Source organism: Nyctereutes procyonoides, unplaced genomic scaffold (assembly GCF_905146905.1).
Source record: "Nyctereutes procyonoides isolate TBG_1078 unplaced genomic scaffold, NYPRO_anot_genome, whole genome shotgun sequence".
In the NCBI taxonomy this organism is placed as follows: Eukaryota; Metazoa; Chordata; class Mammalia; order Carnivora; family Canidae; genus Nyctereutes; species Nyctereutes procyonoides.
This window is the reverse complement of record NW_026575124.1, coordinates 496807-519069: the sequence shown is the minus strand read 5'-3', so window position 1 is coordinate 519069 and position 22263 is coordinate 496807. Positions and strand designations below refer to the sequence as shown.

At 56.1% G+C, this 22263-nt stretch overlaps 1 protein-coding gene across 10 annotated transcripts in view; it reads left to right on the top strand.

Moving 5' to 3' along the window:
- The window catches only part of KMT2D (lysine methyltransferase 2D), a 41462-nt gene that overhangs the window by 4314 nt on the left and 14885 nt on the right, over positions 1 to 22263 (top strand). For 3 of the 10 annotated variants that reach the window (XM_055337077.1, XM_055337073.1, XM_055337067.1), the window contains exons 2-35: positions 2882 to 2967; positions 3219 to 3345; positions 3516 to 3739; positions 3860 to 3969; positions 4140 to 4302; positions 4594 to 4759; positions 4859 to 4973; positions 5112 to 5269; positions 5476 to 5621; positions 5759 to 7513; positions 7607 to 8715; positions 9177 to 9290; positions 9652 to 9762; positions 10385 to 10489; positions 11486 to 11667; positions 11848 to 12012; positions 12104 to 12213; positions 12310 to 12357; positions 13210 to 13431; positions 13653 to 13772; positions 13862 to 13975; positions 14196 to 14326; positions 14408 to 14555; positions 14753 to 14818; positions 14995 to 15105; positions 15283 to 15420; positions 15526 to 15610; positions 15824 to 16065; positions 16163 to 16236; positions 16443 to 16493; positions 16619 to 18430; positions 18548 to 18730; positions 18806 to 18942; positions 19164 to 21061. In XM_055337077.1, coding sequence (XP_055193052.1) covers positions 2919 to 2967; positions 3219 to 3345; positions 3516 to 3739; positions 3860 to 3969; positions 4140 to 4302; positions 4594 to 4759; positions 4859 to 4973; positions 5112 to 5269; positions 5476 to 5621; positions 5759 to 7513; positions 7607 to 8715; positions 9177 to 9290; positions 9652 to 9762; positions 10385 to 10489; positions 11486 to 11667; positions 11848 to 12012; positions 12104 to 12213; positions 12310 to 12357; positions 13210 to 13431; positions 13653 to 13772; positions 13862 to 13975; positions 14196 to 14326; positions 14408 to 14555; positions 14753 to 14818; positions 14995 to 15105; positions 15283 to 15420; positions 15526 to 15610; positions 15824 to 16065; positions 16163 to 16236; positions 16443 to 16493; positions 16619 to 18430; positions 18548 to 18730; positions 18806 to 18942; positions 19164 to 21061 — 10489 coding nt within the window. In that variant the 5' untranslated portion in view covers positions 2882 to 2918. The remainder of the gene's footprint in view (positions 1 to 2881; positions 2968 to 3218; positions 3346 to 3515; positions 3740 to 3859; positions 3970 to 4139; positions 4303 to 4593; positions 4760 to 4858; positions 4974 to 5111; positions 5270 to 5475; positions 5622 to 5758; positions 7514 to 7606; positions 8716 to 9176; positions 9291 to 9651; positions 9763 to 10384; positions 10490 to 11485; positions 11668 to 11847; positions 12013 to 12103; positions 12214 to 12309; positions 12358 to 13209; positions 13432 to 13652; positions 13773 to 13861; positions 13976 to 14195; positions 14327 to 14407; positions 14556 to 14752; positions 14819 to 14994; positions 15106 to 15282; positions 15421 to 15525; positions 15611 to 15823; positions 16066 to 16162; positions 16237 to 16442; positions 16494 to 16618; positions 18431 to 18547; positions 18731 to 18805; positions 18943 to 19163; positions 21062 to 22263) is intronic. The other 7 variants (XM_055337076.1, XM_055337071.1, XM_055337075.1 and 4 more) reach the window with 5 other exon arrangements.

Sequence of the window (22263 nt, the reverse complement as noted above, 5' to 3'; positions counted from 1 at the left end):
GGCTAACCCCAGGATGACCCAGAGACAGTCCGCAGGGTCTAGAGGCCAGTGTTACCATTTGGATTCTTCCTGGAGGGCCGGCCCAAAATGGGGGTGGGGAGAGGTGTGGTTTGATTCTCAGGCTGGGAACCAGGAAGTCCTGAGTCCTGAAGAAGAGCTGTTCACTCAAGGGCCTGTTTCAGCCTTTCACCTCTCCAAGCCTCCATTTCCCCTTTGGCTGGGAAAATGGAGTTAAACTATTGGTCTGGGATGGAGGCAGCAGGGAGATTGGGTTGAGATGAATCCATGTCTTCTTCCTTGCTGTTTTGGGCCTGTTAGGCCCAGGACTAAGGGAAGCCAGTGCAGTTTTACTCTCTAGATCTATACTTGTCTGGGATCTCTAGTTCCCCAGAGGAAGCCTGGCTAGGCATTAACCCAGTTTAGATCTAGGGAAAAAGCCCTTGGTGTGTGTGTGTGTGTGTGTGTGTGTGTGTGTGTGTGTGTGTGGTTTCTGGCTGTGAAAGATGGGACAGGGGAACCTATGGTCTTTATTTGTTTAGATCTGTTCAGGGACCTGGGAACTGGGACTCAGCATTAGGGTGCAGTTGCTAGACTGCAGGGGTAGAGAAGAGCCCAGGCTTCTTGGAGGTACCCCTAGATTCTTTCTGGTACAGCTTGGAGGATGCTACTCTTTGCTTCTTGGGTCTGTCTTCCATGGCCCCATGAATGAGGCTCTGGCTTTGGGGGATGTTGGTACTCTGTCTTCCAAGGCTGGACGAAGGTGGTTTCTGTACCTCCCTGAGCACTGCCAGCCCTACCAGCTTGAGAGGGCTGCGCTCGGGGGAGGGCAGAGGAATTTGTCCCTCTGGCCTTGTGTGAGGCAGTCCTCCTCCCACCTACTGTATTATCACTGTTGCTTTTTATTTCTTACTGTTTGTGACTCTTTTGGCCTTAACTCTGAGAGCACAGCTGTGGAGGACCTTTGGGGGCATGTAGTGGTAAGATACAGTAGGATGTACACATTTAGGCAACTTTGAAGTCTCTGGGTGTGGTCAGGCCTTGAATGACTGACTAGGAAGAGGGGCCTGCCTGGTGCCCTGACTTCTAACCCCTCCAATTCCCAACTGTGGCTGCTAAGGGCCCCTTGAAGTTCCAGAGTAACTTTTCTGTGGGCTGGCCAGATGACCACCCTGCTTCCCTTTCAGGTGTGATTGTGTGGCAGGTTTGGGAAAGAGATGACCTGGGAATGGAGGTAACATTGTGTCTTTCCCACCCTAGTGGATTCTGATAACTTGAGGGGGAGAAAAAGTAAAACAAATTTTCTTTTCCTGTGATGTGTCACAGAGAGTGCATTGCCCGTCTCTGGAGATGGGAGTGTGAATGCATGGAAAGAGGACTGATAATTGTGGTTCTTAGCTAATTGATTCGCCAATCCTGGACCTTTGAGTGTTCCCCATCTCATCTGCCCCAGTCACTCAACCCCAGTGGCCAACCACTGGGGTATTCGGTTTGGCAAGAGATAGTTGTCTAAGGTTGATGTGGTCCCTGTGGTTAAATGAGAGGAGTGGAAAAGGTGGGAGAGATAAATATCTCAAACTTTTATTTAGAGTTCTGTTTTAGGGATTCCCTCCTTCCCATGTATACCTTCCCCCCATCCTTACCAACACTATACTTCTTTTCTCTACTTAAGTCCTTACCCTTCCCATTAAGAGCTGCTGGCACCTCTTTCTCCCTTCTCCTGTAAGATGTCTTTCTTCTTCCTCACCTCTGTAACTCTTCACTTCTCTCTTTTTTTGTACTGTGCTTAGTTCCCTCTAAGGTTTAGGAAAATATGCCCAAAGAGTGGGTCTAAACACTCTTAGGTATAACTTTAGTGTGTTTCTTTTGGCTGTGGTATAGGCAGGCAGATTGTAGAAGAGGGGACCGTTACCCCCTACCCCCTACCCCCATAGTGTGTGTGGAAACCCTGCTTGACGGAAGAGGAAGGAAGCTACTCTGCTCTGCTGTGTCCTCCTTGGTTTAGAACTCCTCCAAGTGGCAGTGTGCTTCCTGAGACTACAACTCCCAGCATGCCTAGCTTCAAGCCTGGCTACACATGCTCAGTAACTCTTAAGGCCCACTTCTGTTAACTACTAGGGACTTCTGAGGAGGAAGGGCAGTTGGCGTTGCTAAGGGCAACGACCTGAGGCCTTCAGGCTGGGTGAGATCCTGAGCTCAGTCTCAGCAGGGGCCTGAGCTGGATTTGGATGGGCAATGGGGGGAAATTGGGAAATTGGGGAGTTTCTTCTGTTATGATTGGGATCTCCTGGTTGAAACCAGTGGAAGTAGGAGCGAGATCCATCCATCACTGGGCTTTAGTTTCAGTAATGTATTCTCTATCCTGCAAGACCTCAGACTCTGACTCTGGGAGAGGGATTTTGGCTGTACTCAGACTTCTTGAGTTTTAACTACCCTTGGGTTGGCACTGACATACCTCTAGGATGGTAGCTGACTTGAAATCTGAAGAAAAAGGCCAGGGAATAGGGCCCACCAAGAACCAAGAACTCAGCCATGGGGCAAAGGGTGGTACTAGATATAGATTGAATGTGCTTCTAGTTGGATGCTATTGCCTTGGGAACTCTTACGCAGGAGGTAGGAAGGGGGAAAGAGGAGTGGATCCCCTGGGAATCCAGAGTGGGACAATAGGGTATGTGTTTATCTGGGGAGGGAGTAGGCAGTGGGATAAGGGTTAGGGAGAAAGACTTTCCTTGTCATTAGAACAGGAGTTTGTAGGTATGGCTTTGCTTGGCTTTCTGTAAAGTCTAGTTAGCAATAGCTATTTTATACCTCCAAGGATTCTTGGAAAAGTGTTTAGTTGGGGAGACTTACTAGACATATAGATCTTTCTTTTTGGCCCTGACAGGTCTCCCCGAGAGGGCCCTGCCCAGTCGGAGAGAGGGATGGACAGCCAGAAGCCGCCTGGTGAGGATAAAGATTCAGAACCGGCAGGTGAGTAGGGCAAATTCTGGGTTTGCTGGCAGCCTTCTGCCCTTTCCAGGCAACCTTAGATTTCTGGCGCTGGCACAAGGACTGGAGCTAAGTCTGTCTGATAGACAGGTAATTGAAGGACTTTGTTCTTTGGAACAAAAGTCAAATTGCCATCACTGTGAGGGTTTTGGTTAATCTCATAGGTCTGATGAGTGGACTAGTGTCATATAGAGGATGATGGCTGATACATGCTTCTCTGTCTGTTCATTCAGCTGATGGACCTGCAGCCTCTGAGGAGTCAGGCACCACTGAGCCAGACCTTCCCAACCCACATGTGGGGGAGGTCTCTGTGCCCAGTTCTGGAGGTCCTAGGCTTCAGGAGCCTCCCCGGGACTGCAGGTAACTAGTTTGGGGGAAATGAGGATATAAAGGCACACAAAGATTTGATTTGAGAGTCTGGGCTTTCGAGGAGGAAGATGAGTGTTTGGGAATCATAGGCATATTATGGGGATGTTAGGCTTGTCTTTGGGCAGGGGCCTGGCATGGTGCTGATGCTTGTATGTCCACAGTGGGGGTCCAGTGCGGCGTTGTGCTCTCTGTAACTGCGGGGAGCCTAGTCTACATGGGCAGCGGGAACTACGGCGCTTTGAGTTGCCATTTGACTGGCCCCAGTGTCCAGTGGTGTCCCCTGGGGGGATCCCAGGGCCCAACGAGGCAGTGCTGCCCAGTGAGGACCTGTCACAGATTGGTTTCCCTGAGGGCCTGACACCTGCCCACCTAGGAGAACCTGGAGGTAAGTGAGGGGAGGTGGGGTAGCTGACTTGGGCAGGAAATGGGGTAAGGGCTGTGGTCCTGAGCCAGTAGTTACCTTTTTGCTAACTCTGCATTCTGTTTACCCCTCTCCATTTTAAAGGGTCCTGCTGGGCTCACCATTGGTGTGCTGCGTGGTCGGCAGGTGTATGGGGGCAGGAGGGCCCAGAACTATGTGGTGTGGACAAGGCCATCTTCTCAGGGATCTCACAGGTGGGGCTGGGGCCAAGGGATTGCATAGGTAAAGGGCAGAGCGAGCAGAGCTGGTGGGCTTCTGAGGGGTAGAATAGAAGGGCAGTGGGTAGACAGAGGCGGAGCTAGTGCCTGATCTATTGCTCTTGGAGAGAGTGGCTGGTACTGACCCTTTGTCTCTACCCTGGCAGCGCTGCTCCCACTGCACCAGGCTCGGTGCCTCCATCCCTTGCCGCTCACCCGGATGTCCACGGCTTTACCACTTCCCTTGTGCGACTGCCAGTGGTTCCTTCTTATCCATGAAAACACTGCAGCTGCTATGCCCGGAGCACAGTGAGGGGGCTGCACATCTGGGTAAGAAGTCCTCTGGCCAAGTGTGCCCAGGGGGTTTTGTGCTCTGCAGAGCAGTGTGTGTATGCGCCACTAAAATAGACGTGAACTTTGTGAGCACAGGGACTTTGCCTGTGTTGTTTACCATGGTATCTGCAGTGCCTAGAAGAGTGTCTGGCATATATTAGGCAGATTCTCAGTAACTATTGTTTGTTCATTCTGTGTCTATGGAATGCCTGTTATGTAGAGAGCACTGTGCTGAGTCCTGCGAGGAATCTGTAGCTGACCCGCGTTCTCTGTCTCTTCCCACCATAGAGGAGGCTCGTTGTGCAGTATGCGAGGGGCCAGGGGAGTTGTGTGACCTGTTCTTCTGTACCAGTTGTGGGCATCACTATCACGGGGCCTGCCTGGACACTGCTCTTACCGCCCGCAAGCGTGCTGGCTGGCAGTGCCCTGAATGCAAAGTGTGCCAAGCCTGCAGGTAAGAATAAGGGGCAGGAGAGAAGCCTTAGGTGAAGTGCAGGTTCGGGTTGAAAATGAGGGGAGGAATGACCCTGTTCTGTGCCCTGTGTCCCTGCAGGAAACCTGGGAATGACTCTAAGATGTTGGTCTGTGAGACGTGTGACAAAGGATACCATACCTTCTGCCTCAAGCCACCAATGGAGGAATTGCCAGCTCACTCTTGGAAGTGCAAGGTGAACGTCCTCCGGGTCTGCCTTCTTCTCCTTCATTCTGCCTCCTATAACATCTTGTTTCTCAGTTGTGGGGAGTCTTTTGCGCTCCTCTGGTCTGTTCTCTGACCAGTGCCTCTTTTGCCCACTTACTTCCCCTAGGCATGCCGGGTATGCCGGGCCTGTGGGGCAGGCTCAGCGGAGCTGAATCCCAACTCTGAGTGGTTTGAAAACTACTCACTCTGTCACCGCTGTCACAAGGCCCAGGGAGGACAGCTTATCGGTTCTGTGGCTGAGCAGCATCCCCCTGTCTGTAGCAGGTAAGTAGCACGGCCCGGGAGAGAGAGGGATGGGGGTTTGGAAGTACTGAGACTGGCAGGAGATGTGTTAAAGCAAGTTGACTTTGAGAGGAGAGCCCCAAGGTGGGCAGTAGGATCCATAGTATTCATGCCTCGCTCCAGGGTGCTCTCTGGGGGGTTGATAGTTGACGAGAGCCACGGTGCCTGCTTCCCTCTACCCTCTGCAGGTTCTCACCCCTAGAGCCTGGCGATACCCCCACTGACGAGCCCGAAGCTCTGTACGTTGCATGCCAAGGGCAGCCAAAGGGTGGGCACGTGACCTCCATGCAACCCAAGGAACCGGGGCCCCTGCAATGTGAAGCCAAACCACTAGGTGAGTGGGGTTTGAGGGTCCCTGAAAGTAATTCCTGCCGGTTTGCGGCAAGAGACAGTTTCTGCTTTGCCCCAGGCCCTGTACTTTGTATGGAGTAGAGCTGGGCTAGGTGGGAGCCTAGTGTGTTATGTCTACAGGGAGAGCAGGGGCCCAACTTGAGCCCCGGTTGGAGGTCCCCCTAAACGAGGAGATGCCACTGCTGCCCCCACCTGAGGAGTCGCCCCTCTCCCCACCACCTGAGGAATCGCCCACATCCCCACCACCTGAGGCATCGCGTCTGTCCCCACCACCGGAGGAATCACCCCTCTCTCCGCCGCCTGAGGAGTCTCCTCTGTCTCCTCCACCTGAATCATCACCTTTTTCTCCACTGGAGGAGTCGCCGTTCTCTCCACCAGAGGAGTCACCCCCATCTCCCCCACTTGAGACGCCCCTGTCTCCACCGCCTGAAGCATCACCCCTCTCCCCACCATTTGAAGAGTCTCCCTTATCCCCCCCACCTGAGGAGTTGCCCACTTCCCCGCCACCTGAAGCATCTCGCCTGTCTCCACCACCTGAGGAGTCACCCATGTCCCCGCCGCCTGAAGAGTCACCCATGTCTCCGCCACCTGAAGCATCTTGTCTGTTCCCACCATTTGAAGAATCGCCCCTGTCCCCTCCACCAGAGGAGTCTCCCCTCTCCCCACCACCTGAGGCATCCCGTCTGTCCCCACCTCCTGAGGACTCGCCTATGTCCCCACCACCTGAAGACTCGCCTATGTCCCCCCCACCTGAGGTATCCTGCCTGTCCTCCCTGCCTGAGGTGTCACGCCTGTCCCCACCACCCGAGGAATCTCCCCTGTCCCCACCACCCGAAGAGTCCCCCACATCCCCTCCACCTGAGGCTTCCCGCCTGTTCCCACCGCCTGAGGACTCCCCGACTTCCCCGCCGCCTGAAGACTCACCTGCTTCTCCGCCACCGGAGGACTTACTCGTGACCCTACCGCTAGAGGAGTCATCCCTGTTGCCACTGCCTGAGGAGCCACGACTCTGCCCCCAGCCCGAGGAGCTGCGCCTGCCCCCTCAGCCCGAGGAGCCGCGCCTGTCCCCTCAGCCCGAGGAGCCGCGCCCGTCCCCTCAGCCTGAGGAGCCGCGCCTGTCCCCTCGGCCTGAGGAGCCACGCCTGTCCCCCGCACTTGAGGAACCATGCCTGTCCCCCGCGCCTGAGGAGCTGCGCCTGCCCCTTTGGCTTGAGGAGCCACGTCTGTCCCCCCGGCCTGAGAAGCCATGCCTGTCCCCTGCCCCTGAGGAGCTGCACCTGTCCCCCCGGTCTGAGGAGCCCTGTCTGTCCCCCCGGCCTGAGGAGCCGCGCCTGTCCCCCCAGCCTGAGGAGCCGCGCCTGTCCCCCCGGTCTGAGGAGCCGTGCCTGTCCCCCCGGTCTGAGGAGCCGTGCCTGTCCCCACGGCCTGAGGAGCCGCACCTGTCCCCCATGCCTGAGGAGCCGCAGTTGTCCCCCCGGCCTGAGGAGCCGCCCTTGTCCCCCATGCCTGAGGAGCCGCCCCCGTCCCCCGGGCCTGAGGAGCCGCGCCTGTCCCCCCGGCCTGAGGAGCCATGCCCGTCCCCTCAACCTGAGGAACCGCGCCTGCCCCTTGGACCTGAGGAACCACGCCTGTCCCCTCGACCTGAGGAACCGCGCCTGTCCCCTCGACCTGAAGAGCCCCCTGAGGAGCCAGGCCTATGCCCTGCACCTGAGGAATTGCCCTTGTTCCTCCCACCTGGGGAGCCATCTTTATCCCCCTTGCTTGGAGAGCCGGCCCTGTCTGAGCCTGGGGAACCACCTCTGTCCCCTTTACCAGAGGAGTTGCCGTTGTCCCCATCTGGGGAGCCATCCTTGTCACCTCAGCTGATGCCACCAGGTAAGGGGATATTAATACTCTCTTACCTGGGACAGTCTTAATTCTTTATGGCACGTCTAATCTAAGAGCCTCCCTTTTTCTCTTTCTCTCCAGATCCTCTTCCTCCTCCGCTCTCACCCATTATCACAGCTGTGGCCCCGCCGGCTCTGTCTCCTTTGGGGGAGTTAGAGTACCCCTTTGGTGCCAAAGGGGACAGTGACCCTGAGTCGCCGTTGGCTGCCCCCATCCTTGAGACGCCCATCAGCCCTCCACCAGAAGCTAACTGCACTGACCCTGAGCCTGTGCCCCCTATGATCCTCCCCCCATCTCCAGGCTCCCCAATGGGACCAGCCTCTCCCATCCTGATGGAGCCCCTTCCCTCTCGGTGTTCTCCACTCCTGCAGCCTTCCCTTCCTCCCCAAAACTCCCCTCCTTCCCAATGTTCTCTTCCTGCTCTGCCATTGTCCATTCCCTCCCCACTGAGTCCCATGGAGAAGGCAGTGGAGGTCTCAGATGAGGCTGAGCCGCATGAGATGGAGACTGAGAAAGTCCCAGAACCTGAGTGTCCAGCCTTGGAACCCAGCCCCACTAGTCCTCTCCCCTCACCCATGGGGAACCTTTCCTGCCCCGCACCCAGCCCTGCCCCAGCTCTGGATGACTTCTCTGGTCTGGGGGAAGACACAGCCCCTCTGGATGGGACTGACACTCCTGGTTCACAGCCAGAGGCTGGACAGACCCCTGGCAGTTTGGCTAGTGAACTTAAGGGTTCCCCTGTGCTCCTGGACCCCGAGGAGCTGGCCCCCGTGACCCCTATGGAGGTCTATGGCCCAGAAGGCAAGCAGGCAGGGCAGGGTTCACCCTGTGAAGAGCAAGAGGAGCCACGTGTACCGGTGGCCCCTACCCCACCCACTCTCATCAAATCCGACATCGTTAATGAGATCTCTAATCTGAGCCAGGGTGATGCCAGTGCCAGTTTTCCTGGCTCAGAGCCCCTGCTAGGCTCTCCCGACCCCGAGGGGGGCGGCTCCTTGTCCATGGAGCTGGGGGTATCTACAGACGTTAGTCCAGCCCGGGATGAGGGCTCCCTGCGGCTCTGTACTGACTCGCTGCCAGAGACTGACGACTCGCTACTATGTGATGCTGGGACAGCAATTGGCGGAGGCAAAGCCGAGGGGGACAAGGGGAGGCGGCGCAGCTCCCCGGCTCGTTCCCGCATCAAACAGGTAAGAAACTATCCAGCCACTGGTTGTGGTCATGATGCCACCCTTGAGGATATTGACCTGTGTCACTGTCTACCTGGCTTTATTGAATCCTAGACTCGCAGAGATTCTTCAGTTCGTCCTCTTACTTCATTAAGGGGAATACTGATACATTAGAGGGGGAAGTGAATTGCACGGGTTCGTGGTTACTCAGTAAGAGTACAGACTGGAAATTCAAGTCTTTCTGGCCACTGTTTTTCTCATTGTGCCATGTTGGTCACTCTTTCTCCTTGGGACAGGGGAATGGTTTGAACCGGAGCTACCTGCCTGTTGCTGTCTGAGAGCTTGGCTTTTCCCCTGTCCTGGCCAGGACTCCTGGGCCTTAGCACCTATCATGTTCTGTCCGTTCGTTTCTTCTCTCCCCCTACACTGTATGATCGCAAGCTCCCGACTTGCTCCTGTAACCATCCTCTTCCCTCACTCAGGGTCGCAGCAGTAGTTTCCCAGGAAGACGCCGGCCACGTGGAGGAGCCCATGGAGGACGTGGGAGAGGACGGGCCCGGCTAAAATCAACTACTTCTTCCATTGAGACTCTGGTAGTAAGGAGAGGCTTCCCATTTCCCAAACATGCTTCAGCTGGTCCCTTCAAGATTAAACACCCTTTAAATCCTGCCAGTCCCCTGCACGCTCACCTACCTACCTACCTACCTGCCTGCTAGCCTAGGGCCTGTCCAGCTATGTCTGTGCTCCTTCTGTCCACCTGGCCCCCAGGCTTCTCTGAAATCTCTGCTGTCGGGCTGAGGCCCAGTTTGGGAGCTGGGGTATTCTTCTGCTTCTTAGTCCTGGCTCCTGGCCTTCATCTTAGCCAGGGGTTCACTCCTTCCCCCAACACCAAAGAGGAGAGCAGCTTAGTGGGGGCAGATTTAGCTGCCTCACTTGCCACAACTCTCTGCCTGTAAGGTTGCTGATATCGATAGCTCTCCCAGCAAAGAGGAAGAAGACGACGATGACGACACCATGCAAAATACTGTGGTTCTCTTCTCCAACACAGACAAGTTTGTCCTAATGCAGGTACCGTACTTGACTGGTGTAGTCCCATCCTCAGCACTGAGACCTGCCAAACCCAGCATTGGGTGTGCGTATTTTGGTGGGACGGTAAATGGGGAAAACCAAGGACCTACTTCTGGGGATATTCGGCTAATGAAAAAACAGACAGTGAACCAGGATCACGTTTCGTTCGTTTGTCTGTCCATCAAATTTCTGTTTAGACTCAGAGGAATCTGAGCTTGGCACTGAGCTAGGAGCAAGGGGTATAGCAATGAAAAAGGCAAGAAATGCCCTCTGCCGCATTGGAGCTTATGGCCTGAAATTATGTACATTTTCACCCGAATAATCTCAAAGCTGATAGAATTTTGTCAGATACATTCCTCTCTCATCCTGACCAGTCTTTAACTTTCTTCCCTTCCTTTGACTTCTCTTTCTTTTACCCAGTCGGGATGTACCAGTTCAGTTCCCTGGTCAGATGAGCAAGGCACGCTAGGAAGGACCAGGCCTGTGATGGCTAAGTGTCCTGATGATGGGGGGTGGTTTTTGGTTCCCTGACTCCCTCCTTTCAGATTAGTGTTAGTTGGTCGCTGGGACTGAGTGAGATGAAGAGACCAGGTTGGATATTTAGGTTTCTGTATTTCTCTAGGACATGTGCGTGGTTTGTGGCAGCTTTGGCCGGGGGGCAGAGGGCCACCTCCTTGCCTGTTCCCAGTGTTCCCAGTGCTATCACCCTTACTGTGTCAACAGCAAGGTGAGTTCAAGGCCCAAGAGGCTTGGGCTATGGAATGGGGTCAGTTATTTCTTATCTTAGGCCCTTGTTCTGGTCACTTTTTTTTTTTTTTTTTAAATTTTTAAATTCGAGTATAGTTGACACCCGGTCACACTAGTTAAAATGGCTGTTGGTCATGGAAGTTATTTATTAGTCACTAGTAGTTATCAAACTCATCTTGGAGCAAAGTACTCTGGAAATTATGGTGGTCTTTATTAAGTTTCATTGTGGTAGACAGTGATTTGTTGGTATAACTTAATCTATCATATATGCTGGGAAAACCTGACTAATAGAAAACATGATACGGCTTGGAGATAAAGTATGAAATCAAAATTACAAGCACATGGCTACAAAGAGAAGGCGCTGGTTTTGATCCCCGTGTGATCACTTGTTTTGGGGTTTTCATTAATGTTAATTGAACTTTTTTTTTTTAAAGATTTTATTTATTTATTCATGATAGACATAGAGGGAGAGAGAGGCAGAGACACAGGCAGAAGGAGAAGCAGGCTCCATGCAGGGAGCCTGATGTGGGACTTGATCCCAAGACTCCAGGATTGCGCCCTGGGCCAAAGGCAGGCGCTAAACCGCTGAGCCACCCAGGGATCCCCATGAACTTATTCACTGCTAACATTTGTGAACTTTAAGCAGTAGCAGTTTCTAAACATTCAAGAAAAGTTGGGGAAAATGCAACCTAATTCTTCCCATAGTCTTTTTGGGGATTTGGCTAGTGAAAGGTTGTAGTGAGGCAATGACTGGGTGAGGCTGTTCTCTGACCAGTGGAGATCCCTGAGAGCCTTAGTTTTAGAACCACTACTTTTGGGGGTGAGGGTGCTCTGTATAGCTTTCCTGTGCTCAGATGGAGGTCTGGCCTGGGCACCGAGGTCCTCCAGCTCTGCCCATTGTAAGGCCCACCCTCCCCTAAGAGATCTTCCCTCTCCTGTACGTCACACCCTGAGAAGTTGGCATCTCCCACACCAGATCACCAAGGTGATGCTGCTAAAGGGCTGGCGTTGCGTGGAGTGCATCGTGTGTGAGGTGTGTGGCCAAGCCTCGGACCCCTCACGCCTGCTGCTCTGTGATGACTGTGACATTAGCTACCACACATACTGCCTGGACCCGCCACTGCTCACCGTGCCCAAGGGGGGCTGGAAGTGCAAGTGGTAAGGAGACCGGGATCTTTGGGGGGCCTGGGCCAGAGATGTTGGAGGGATGTGATGTTGCTAACATGGCAGAGGCTGGATTTAGGAGGCAGGACTGGTTGCTCGCTTCTCAGTGTGAAGGTGCCTCCAGGTGCCTCTGGAAGGTTAGGTACCAAGGGTCTGTCTTTCTGCTCCCACCAGGTGTGTGTCTTGTATGCAGTGTGGGGCCGCCTCCCCTGGCTTCCACTGTGAATGGCAAAATAGTTACACACACTGCGGCCCCTGCGCCAGCCTGGTGACCTGCCCTATCTGTCACGCCCCATACGTGGAAGAGGACCTACTAATCCAGTGCCGCCACTGTGAACGGTGAGGATGGCCCTTTCCCCTATATAGGCCTTTACCCTGTTCTCCTCCTTGCACTATCTGGGTTTATTTCTTATGGTCTCCCTTCTTCCAGGTGGATGCATGCTGGCTGCGAGAGCCTCTTCACGGAGGATGATGTGGAGCAGGCGGCCGATGAGGGCTTTGACTGTGTCTCCTGCCAGCCCTATGTAGTAAAGCCTGCTGGTGAGTGCCAGGTGCTGGGGAGAGTGATGAGGGGTCAGGGCAGGGAGGTCTTGCTTTGGGACTCAAGCTGCCTTGGTTTGTCTGTCTCTTCCATAGCGCCTGTCGCACCTCCAGAGTTGGTGCCTATGAAGGTGAAAGAGCCAGGTGAGTCACAGAAATCCCCAGTGCCAAGGCCAGAGGAGACCTAGACACTGTCTAGTCCAGCTCCAGGGGATCCCTGGGTGGCGCAGCAGTTTGGCGCCTGCCTTTGGCCCAGGGCGCGATCCTGGAGACCCGGGATCGAATCCCACATCGGGCTCCTGGTGCATGGAGCCTGCTTCTCCCTCTGCCTGTGTCTCTGCCTCTCTCTCCTTCTCTCTCTGTGACTATCATAAATAAATAAAAATAAAAAAAAATTTAGTCCAGCCCCTGCCCCCCCACAACTTCCTCTACCCATTTTCAGAGGAGGAAACTAAGATCCTTGGAGGTTGAGTGGTCTGCTCAAGGTCATGCCAGTAGGTTAGTGGTAAACCTATGATGAGAACAAAAGCCTCCATCTTCCCAGGCAGAGTTCATTCCGCTAGGCGAGCATGACCTTCGCACTGCCAGATTCTCACCTCAGAGAGCACAGAATAGAACTTTTTTCCTCAGTGAAGGAGGCTGTGGCCATTGCCTCCTCCAGCAGCATGTGGGCCCTGCTCCTGGCATCTGGGACACTGTTTGGTGGCATTCGGCAGGCCCAGGCAGCTAGAGAGTATATTTGGTGAGCTAGTGTTAGTCATGAGCAAAGTCAGGCTTCTGTGGTAGCGGTCTCCATGAACCCCTCCGGGTCACTGAAAGAGAACTCAGGCCTCAGATAGCACCTGTCAGTGGCCTGTCCTTTCCAACCCTCATGCGCCAGTGTTCACTTTGATCTTTTGCTGGTTTTGTCCCAGCTGGGGACTTAGGCTGAAACTTAGAGTTCTGGTTTCTCTGGGGCCTCCATCCAGGGGTTACATGCTCTTCCCCTTTGTGCAGAGCCTCAGTACTTTCGCTTCGAGGGCGTGTGGCTGACAGAAACGGGCATGGCCGTGCTGCGTAACCTTACCATGTCACCCCTGCACAAGCGGCGCCAGCGGCGAGGACGGCTTGGCCTCCCAGGCGAGGCAGGGCTGGAGGGTTCTGAGCCCTCAGATGCCCTTGGTCCTGATGACAAGAAGGATGGGGACCTGGATGCTGATGAGCTGCTCAAGGGTGAAGGTCAGGCGGGGGAATCTCAGGAAGTGCCCATGTAGTGGGAGGGTGTCAGTGAGAGTAGGGCATTGGTTGGGGCAGCACTGCCTCTCCCAGTCCCCCTGTTGGTCTTGCCACATGGCTTTGTAGCAAGGCACTGGGCACTCTGTTCTTGGGTGGCAAGATGACAAGGTTAAAAGGGCCTATGTCTCTGATCTTTCTCTCTCTTTCTCTGTGCCCGTACACAGGTGGCGTGGAGCACATGGAATGTGAAATGAAACTGGAGGGCCCTGTCAGCCCTGACGTGGAGCCTGGCAGAGAGGAGACTGAGGAAAGCAAGAAACGCAAACGCAAACCCTATCGGCCTGGTGAGGCCCTGGGATGGGGAGGTGCGTGGCAGGGGATAGCTTACCAGGTCCCCCAGCGGCTTCTCAGTCTCGGCTCTGCCTCCTCGTAGGCATCGGTGGTTTCATGGTGCGACAGCGGAAATCCCACACACGTGTGAAAAAGGGGCCTGCTGCACAGGCGGAGGTGTTGAGTGGGGATGGGCAGCCCGACGAGGGTGAGACGGGTGAGGGCTCCAGTGGGGCCTGGGAGAAGGTGGGGATCACAGGAACTATGGGGCACTGCCAGGGAGGCCCGGGAGGTGAGGGCTCACTTGTAGGGCCAAGAGGGTGGTGGACCCAACTGGCATTGGGGAGAAAGCAGCCCAAAAGCCTCCCTCAGGTGCGTTGGGAGCAGCATGCCTGGTGTTCCCTGAGAGGGGCTGACATCTCCCCTTCTGTCCCCAGTGATGCCTGTGGACCTGCCTGTTGAGGGCCCTGTGGACCAGAGCTTAGCTGATGGGGATGAGAAAAAGAAGCAGCAGAGGCGAGGGCGCAAGAAGAGCAAACTGGAAGACATGTTTCCTGCTTATTTGCAGGTGGGTCTTAGGCTCTGTGGGGTGAGGGAAGGCCTGCCCTGCAGAGCATGAAGAAGCCCAGTTCTCCTCCTCCTCCCTCAGGAAGCCTTCTTTGGGAAGGAGCTGCTGGACCTGAGCCGGAAGGCCCTTTTTGCAGTTGGGATGGGCCGGCCAACTTTTGGCCTAGGAACCCCAAAAGCCAAAGGGGATGGAGGCTCAGATAGGAAGGAGCTCCCCACCTCACAGAAAGGTCAGTCATGTCAGGGTGAGGTGATCTGAAGGGATCCAACCTCCCTGTGCTTAGGAGCTGGTGAGGGGATTTGGTAGGGAATAGGCTCGTCTCCTGGAATTGAGGGTGGGCCAAGTCCCTGGCCTGTGGAGTTGGGGACCCATTCTGGGCATGAAGCGTAGGGCATCTCTGACTGGAGCGGGGACTGTTGCTCATAGGAGATGATGGTCCGGATGTTGCAGATGAAGAATCCCGTGGCCCTGAGGGCAAGGCTGATACACCAGGTGAGGGCTGCTGGGAAGAATGTGTCCTGTCTTGGTTTTGCCTGTCAACATGTTTTGCCCCTGAGCACGATTCGGGTTGGGGGCTGGAAACTGTTTCATGCTCTCTGTGGTTCAGGGTGGCCAGTGTGGTGCCTCTACGCTGTCTGTGGCTGACAGGTGTCTCCTTGCAATTGCAGGACCTGAGGATGGAGGTGTGAAGGCATCCCCTGTGCCCAGTGACCCCGAGAAGCCAGGCACTCCGGGTGAAGGGATGCTTAGCTCTGACTTAGATAGGATTCCCACGGAAGGTGAGGCTATGGCCCACACTCCTTCGGGTATAAACATCCTCTGTGGGAGAAGAAGGTCCTACTTGTGGGACTACCATCTGCACAGCGGCTTTAATGGGGAGTCCCGGGCACCTTTCCTGGGGTGTCCCCTCAAATTCCCAGTCTTCCTCAGCGGCATCCTTCATCAACCCCCCACAGAACTGCCCAAGATGGAATCCAAGGACCTGCAGCAGCTCTTCAAGGATGTTCTGGGTTCTGAACGAGAGCAGCACCTGGGTTGCGGAACCCCTGGCCCAGATGGCAGCCGTACACCGCTGCAGAGGCCCTTTCTCCAAGGTGACGTGGCTGGGAGTGGTGTGAAGACTGGGTGGCCAGGTTTGTTCAGGCTTGCCCCCAGGACGGGTGTCTTGCCCCCTTTCTCTGATCCTCTGCCTCTTGTAGGTGGACTCCCTTTGGGCAATCTCCCCTCCAGCAGCCCAATGGACTCCTACCCAGGCCTCTGCCAGTCCCCATTTCTGGATTCTAGGTTGGTATCTATGCCTAACTTCTGTGGGCAGTCCCTATTGTCCCTTCCCTCCCACTGGGGCCGTGCTAAGGGAGGGGACCTTGGACTCCTGGGTGCTGCTGTAACAACACTTCCCCCCTGCTCCTTAGTTAGTGACCTGGGGGCTCCAGGCAGTCTGTCTGGGGTGGGGCTTGGCATCCCTGCCCTCTGTGACTCTCTGCCCCTGCGCCCCAGGGAGCGCGGGGGCTTCTTTAGCCCGGAACCCGGTGAGCCAGACAGCCCCTGGACAGGCTCGGGGGGCACCACACCCTCCACCCCCACCACCCCCACCACAGAGGGTGAGGGCGACGGGCTCTCCTATAACCAGCGGAGCCTTCAGCGCTGGGAGAAGGATGAGGAGTTGGGCCAGCTCTCCACCATCTCGCCTGTGCTCTATGCCAACATTAACTTTCCCAATCTCAAGCAGGATTACCCAGGTACCCATGGGACGGGGGCAAGGGCAACAGCCTGGTAATGTGATGGCACAGGGTTCGCATGCCAGGTCTCCTCTAACAACATGCTTTTGCCCTCCAGACTGGTCTAGCCGTTGCAAACAAATCATGAAGCTCTGGAGAAAAGTTCCAGCTGCTGACAAAGCCCCCTACCTGGTGAGATGGCAGGGAGCCTGTGTCTGGGTGGAAACTGGGGCTTGAGGATGTCTTTGGGAAATTCACCTCAGTTCTTTCCATTTCCCACTCCTAAAGCGACTGGGCCAGAAGGGATCTGTTCCTGGGTAGGGAGTGAGTGACATGAGGGATGGGGGCTGGGCACGAAACTGAGTTGTAGGCCTAAGGCTGTGTCCTGTATTCCTCAGCAAAAGGCCAAAGATAACCGGGCGGCTCACCGCATCAACAAGGTGCAAAAGGTGAGTGGGGGCCAGACCGGGCCATGCCATCCAAATCCTGTACCCGGGGGGCCTCTCTGAGGGTATGGGGGACATAGGGCCTGCCACAGCAGCCTGACTGCTCTGTGCCTGGTCTCCCCCTATAGCAGGCTGAGAGCCAGATCAACAAGCAGACCAAGGTGGGCGACATGGCCCGTAAGACTGACCGACCAGCCCTACATCTCCGCATTCCCCCCCAGCCAGGGGCACTGGGCAGTCCGCCCCCTGCTGCTGCCCCCACCATTTTCATTGGCAGCCCCACAACCCCCGCCGGCTTGTCTACCTCTGCGGACGGGTTCCTGAAGCCGCCAGTGGGCACAGTTCCCGGCCCCGACTCGCCCGGTGAGCTCTTCCTCAAGCTCCCACCCCAGGTGCCCGCCCAAGTGCCTTCGCAGGACCCCTTTGGACTGGCCCCCGCCTACGCTCTGGAGCCTCGCTTCCCCACGGCACCACCTACCTATCCTCCCTATCCTAGTCCGACTGGGGCCCCCGCGCCGCCTCTGACGCTGGGCGCCTCATCTCGTCCTGGGACTGGCCAGCCAGGGGAATTCCACACTACCCCACCTGGCACCCCCCGACACCAGCCCTCCACACCTGACCCTTTTCTCAAACCCCGCTGCCCCTCACTGGACAACCTGGCTGTGCCTGAGAGCCCAGGGATAGGGGGAGGCAAGGCTGCCGAACCCCTGCTGTCGCCCCCACCTTTTGGCGAGTCTCGGAAGGCCCTAGAGGTGAAGAAGGAAGAGCTCGGGGCATCCTCTCCGAGCTACGGGCCCCCAAACCTAGGCTTTGTTGACTCACCTTCCTCAGGCCCCCACCTGGGCAGCCTGGAGATAAAGGCACCCGATGTCTTCAAAGCCCCCCTGACCCCTCGGGCATCTCAGGTAGAGCCCCAGAGCCCGGGCTTGGGCCTAAGGCCCCAGGAGCCACCCCCTGCCCAGGCTATGGCCCCTTCTTCCCCCAGCCACTCGGACATCTTTCGCCCTAGCCCTTACCCTGATCCCTATGCCCAGCCACCATTGACCCCTCGGCCCCAACCCCCACCTCCCGAGAGCTGCTGTGCCCTGCCCCCTCGCTCATTGCCCTCAGACCCTTTCTCCCGAGTGCCCGCCAGTCCCCAGTCCCAGTCCAGCTCCCAGTCTCCGTTAACACCCCGTCCTTTGTCTGCCGAGGCTTTTTGCCCATCCCCTGTTACCCCTCGCTTCCAGTCCCCTGACCCCTATTCCCGTCCTCCCTCACGCCCTCAGTCCCGTGACCCATTTGCCCCCTTGCATAAGCCACCCCGACCCCAGCCCCCTGAAGTTGCCTTCAAGGCTGGGCCTCTAGCCCACACTCCACTGGGGGCTGGCGGCTTCCCAGCAGCCCTGCCCTCAGGGCCGACAGGTGAGCTCCATGCTAAGGTCCCAAGTGGACAGCCCCCAAATTTCGCCCGGTCCCCTGGGACGGGTGCTTTTGTGGGCACCCCCTCTCCCATGCGTTTCACTTTCCCTCAGGCAGTAGGGGAGCCTTCCCTAAAGCCCCCTGTCCCTCAGCCTGGTCTCCCTCCACCCCATGGGATCAACAGCCATTTTGGGCCTGGCCCTACCTTGGGCAAGCCTCAAAGCACAAACTACACAGTAGCCACAGGGAATTTCCACCCATCGGGCAGCCCCCTGGGATCCAGCAGTGGGTCCACAGGAGAGGGCTTTGGGCTGTCCCCGCTACGCCCCCCATCAGTCCTACCCACACCTGCACCCGATGGATCCCTCCCCTACCTGTCCCATGGAGCCTCACAGCGGGCAGGCATCACCTCTCCGGTCGATAAGCGAGAAGACCCAGGGGCTGGAATGGGCGGCTCTTTGGTGGCACCTGAACTTCCAGGTACCCAGGACCCAGGCCTGTCCAGCCTCAGCCAAACAGAACTGGAGAAGCAGCGCCAGGTGGGTAGACATCCTGGAGCAAACCTCCCCCACCCCCCACAATACCTTTGCTGTCTCTGTGCCAGCCCCGTGGTTAGAGTAGAATGGACTTACCCCACTTTTCTGTTCTCTGCACAGCGCCAGCGACTCCGGGAGCTGCTGATTCGGCAGCAGATCCAGCGCAACACCCTGCGGCAGGAGAAGGAGACAGCTGCGGCAGCTGCAGGAGCTGTGGGGCCCCCGGGCAGCTGGGGTGCTGAGCCCAGCAGCCCTGCCTTTGAGCAGCTGAGTCGAGGCCAGACCCCCTTCGCCGGGACCCAGGTAGGTAGAGTGGCAAGGGGTGAGGGGCTCAGGGTCCTGAAGATGGCCCCCCTCATCTATCTCTGTCTCTCCTAGGACAAGAGTAGCCTTGTGGGGCTGCCCCCAAGCAAGTTGGGGGGCCCCATCCTGGGGCCAGGGGCTTTTCCTGGTGATGACCGACTCTCCCGGCCACCTCCACCAGCCACCCCTTCTTCTCTGGATGTGAATAGCCGGTGAGGCTCCAAGGGGTTCCCTTGAAGTAAAGCAAGGGAACAGACCTTCCCACCTGTGTGTGCTCCCCCTGGTTTTCCCATGGCTGATCCTTGTCCCCATGTCACTTAACTCTTCCCCATTCCCTCTGACTGCAGCAACTCCATCCTTCCCTGCTGCCCTAAGCCTATTTTCTAGCTCTCCATCCTAATTTCATCGTACTGACTATTGCATGTTTTTCCAGGCAACTGGTGGGAGGCTCCCAAGCCTTCTATCAGCGAGCGCCCTACCCTGGGTCCCTGCCCTTACAGCAGCAGCAGCAGCAGCAGCAGCAGCAACTGTGGCAGCAGCAGCAGCAGCAACAGCAGCAGGCAACGGCAGCCACTTCCATGCGACTTGCCATGTCTACTCGCTTTCCGTCAACTCCTGGGCCTGAACTGGGCCGCCAAGCCCTGGGTTCCCCCTTGGCGGGACTTCCCACTCGCCTGCCTGGCCCCGGAGAGCCAGTGCCTGGTCCAGCTGGTCCTGCCCAGTTCATTGAGTTGCGGCACAATGTCCAGAAGGGACTAGGACCTGGGGGGGCTCCATTTCCTGGTCAGGGCCCCCCTCAGAGACCCCGTTTTTACCCAGTAAGTGAGGACTCCCACCGAATGGCTCCTGAAGGGCTTCGAGGCCTAGCGGTATCAGGCCTTCCCCCACAGAAACCCTCAGCACCCCCGGCCCCTGAATTGAACAACAGCCTCCATCCAATACCCCACACCAAAGGTCCCTCCCTGCCCACCAGCTTGGAGCTGGTTAGCCGGCCCCCCTCAAGCACTGAGCTTGGCCGTCCTCCTCCTCTGGCCCTGGAAGCTGGGAAGTTACCCTGCGAGGATCCTGAGCTGGATGATGAGTTTGACGCCCACAAGGCCCTAGAGGATGATGAGGAGCTTGCTCACCTAGGCCTAGGTGTGGATGTGGCCAAGGGAGATGATGAGCTGGGCACCTTGGAAAACCTGGAGACCAATGATCCCCACCTGGATGACCTGCTCAACGGGGATGAGTTTGATCTACTGGCCTACACTGATCCTGAGCTGGATACTGGGGACAAGAAGGACATCTTCAATGAGCACCTAAGGCTGGTAGAATCGGCCAATGAAAAGGCAGAGCGGGAGGCCCTTCTGCGGGGGGTGGAGCCAGTATCCTTGGGCCCTGAGGAACGCCCTCCACCTGCTGCTGATGCCTCTGAGCCCCGTCTGGCATCAGTGCTTCCAGAGGTGAAGCCCAAGGTGGAGGAAGGTGGGCGCCACCCTTCCCCTTGCCAGTTTGCCATTACCACCCCCAAGGTAGAGCCGGCACCTGCTACCACTTCCCTAAGCCTGGGGCTGAAGCCAGGTCAGAGCGTTATGGGCAGCCGGGACACCCGGATGGGCACAGGACCCTTTTCCAGCAGTGGGCACACAACTGAGAAGGGCCCCTTTGGGGCCACGGGAGGACCACCAGCTCACCTGTTGACCCCCAGCCCGCTGAGTGGCCCAGGAGGGTCCTCTCTGCTGGAAAAGTTTGAGCTGGAGAGTGAGGCCTTGACCTTGCCCGGTGGCCATACTGCATCTGGGGATGAGCTGGACAAGATGGAGAGCTCGCTGGTAGCCAGTGAGTTGCCCTTACTCATCGAGGACCTGTTGGAGCATGAGAAGAAGGAGCTGCAGAAGAAGCAGCAGCTTTCCGCACAGCTGCAGCCTGTTCAGCAGCAGCAGCAGCAGCAGCAACAACAGCAACATTCCTTGCTGTCTGCACCAGGCCCTGCCCAGGCCATGTCTTTGCCACACGAGGGCTCTTCTCCCAGTTTGTCTGGACCCCAACAGCAACTTGCCCTAGGACTTGGAGGTTCCCGACAGCCAGGCTTGGCGCAACCACTGATGCCCACCCAGCCACCAGCACATGCCCTGCAGCAACGTCTGGCCCCATCCATGGCCATGGTTTCCAATCAAGGGCATATGCTAAGTGGGCAACATGGAGGGCAGGCAGGCTTGGTGCCCCAGCAGAGCTCCCAGCCAGTGCTGGCACAGAAGCCCATGGGTACCATGCCACCTTCTATGTGTATGAAACCTCAGCAGCTGGCCATGCAGCAGCAACTGGCTAACAGCTTCTTCCCGGATACAGGTAACTTCAGCCAGGGGCACTAGCTTAGTTATTTAGGGGTGATCACTGCTACCACCAAGTGGACACTAGTGCTATGAAACCTACAATCATCCCCAGCTAAGGGAAGTGGGATTCAAAGAGCATGGGCTAAATGCCATACTAGCAGTGCAGGCAGAAGTGTTGGAGCTTTTGCGAAGGGAGGAATAGTGCCTCGCATATAGCAGGCATTCAGGTGTTGGAATGAATGCATGAAGCCTGATTAGCAAAGGCTCTGGAGCCGAGGCGAGACCAGCAGACGGGGAGTTGGGAGAGAAGTGGTGCAGGACAAAGCAGTCCGGGTAAGGGCGAGGGCTTGAGTGAGACTGCTGGTGGGAAGCCAGCGGGTACGTTTGGAGACAGCAGTGAAGTGGTTAGGCAGGAGTGGACTCTGTGTGGAGGGAGGTGAGTGGGTACTACCCTAATTTTGGACATGTAAGAAGTGGGGCCAGGTTAAGAAAGATCTTAAATTATAGTAGCATTTATTAAATTGTTATTTGCTAAGCAGCCTGCCATGTACTTTGCGCTCGTCATCTGATTGAATCACAACAAATGTATTAAATAGGTACTGCTGTTATCTTCAATTATAGAAAGGGAAGCAGGCTTGGAGGTTAAGTATCTTGCCCAGTTCATACAACTGACAGAGCTAGAGTTTAAATCCTGGCCTTCTGATCCTCTTACCTATTCTTTCAGAGTATGAGGAGAGGGAGTTTGGTTAGTCCTTTAAAAAATTGAGAGTTAACTTTTGTGAGCAGTAGAGAAATACACAATGTGCGAGATTTTAGGAAGATTTTACGTTTAGGGTGGTTGCTTGTTTCTCCTTTTTTACCCAGGACCCTGAGCAGGCAAGAAAGTGGGCTATAGGTGATGCATGTCGCGCCCAAAACAGCTCTGGCATCTAAGACTTTGGCACAGTGCCCACATCTTGGGTTCTTGGGCTGTACTAGTTGCCCTAAGAATATTTTCTTTGAAGAATGTTTTCTGGGTCATACAGTGTACTCATAGTCTGTGTCACATTTGATCCTCTCAGTAGTTCCATGAGATAGGCAGAGTAGGGAATCATGAGTTGTGTCAGATAGAGGAAGAGACTGAGGCTCAGAGAAGTCAAATGACAGTGATGTATTGGCCCCATGAATCCTTACTTAATATCTCTTCTTAGAGCTGTGCAAGTGAAAACAGGACCACAT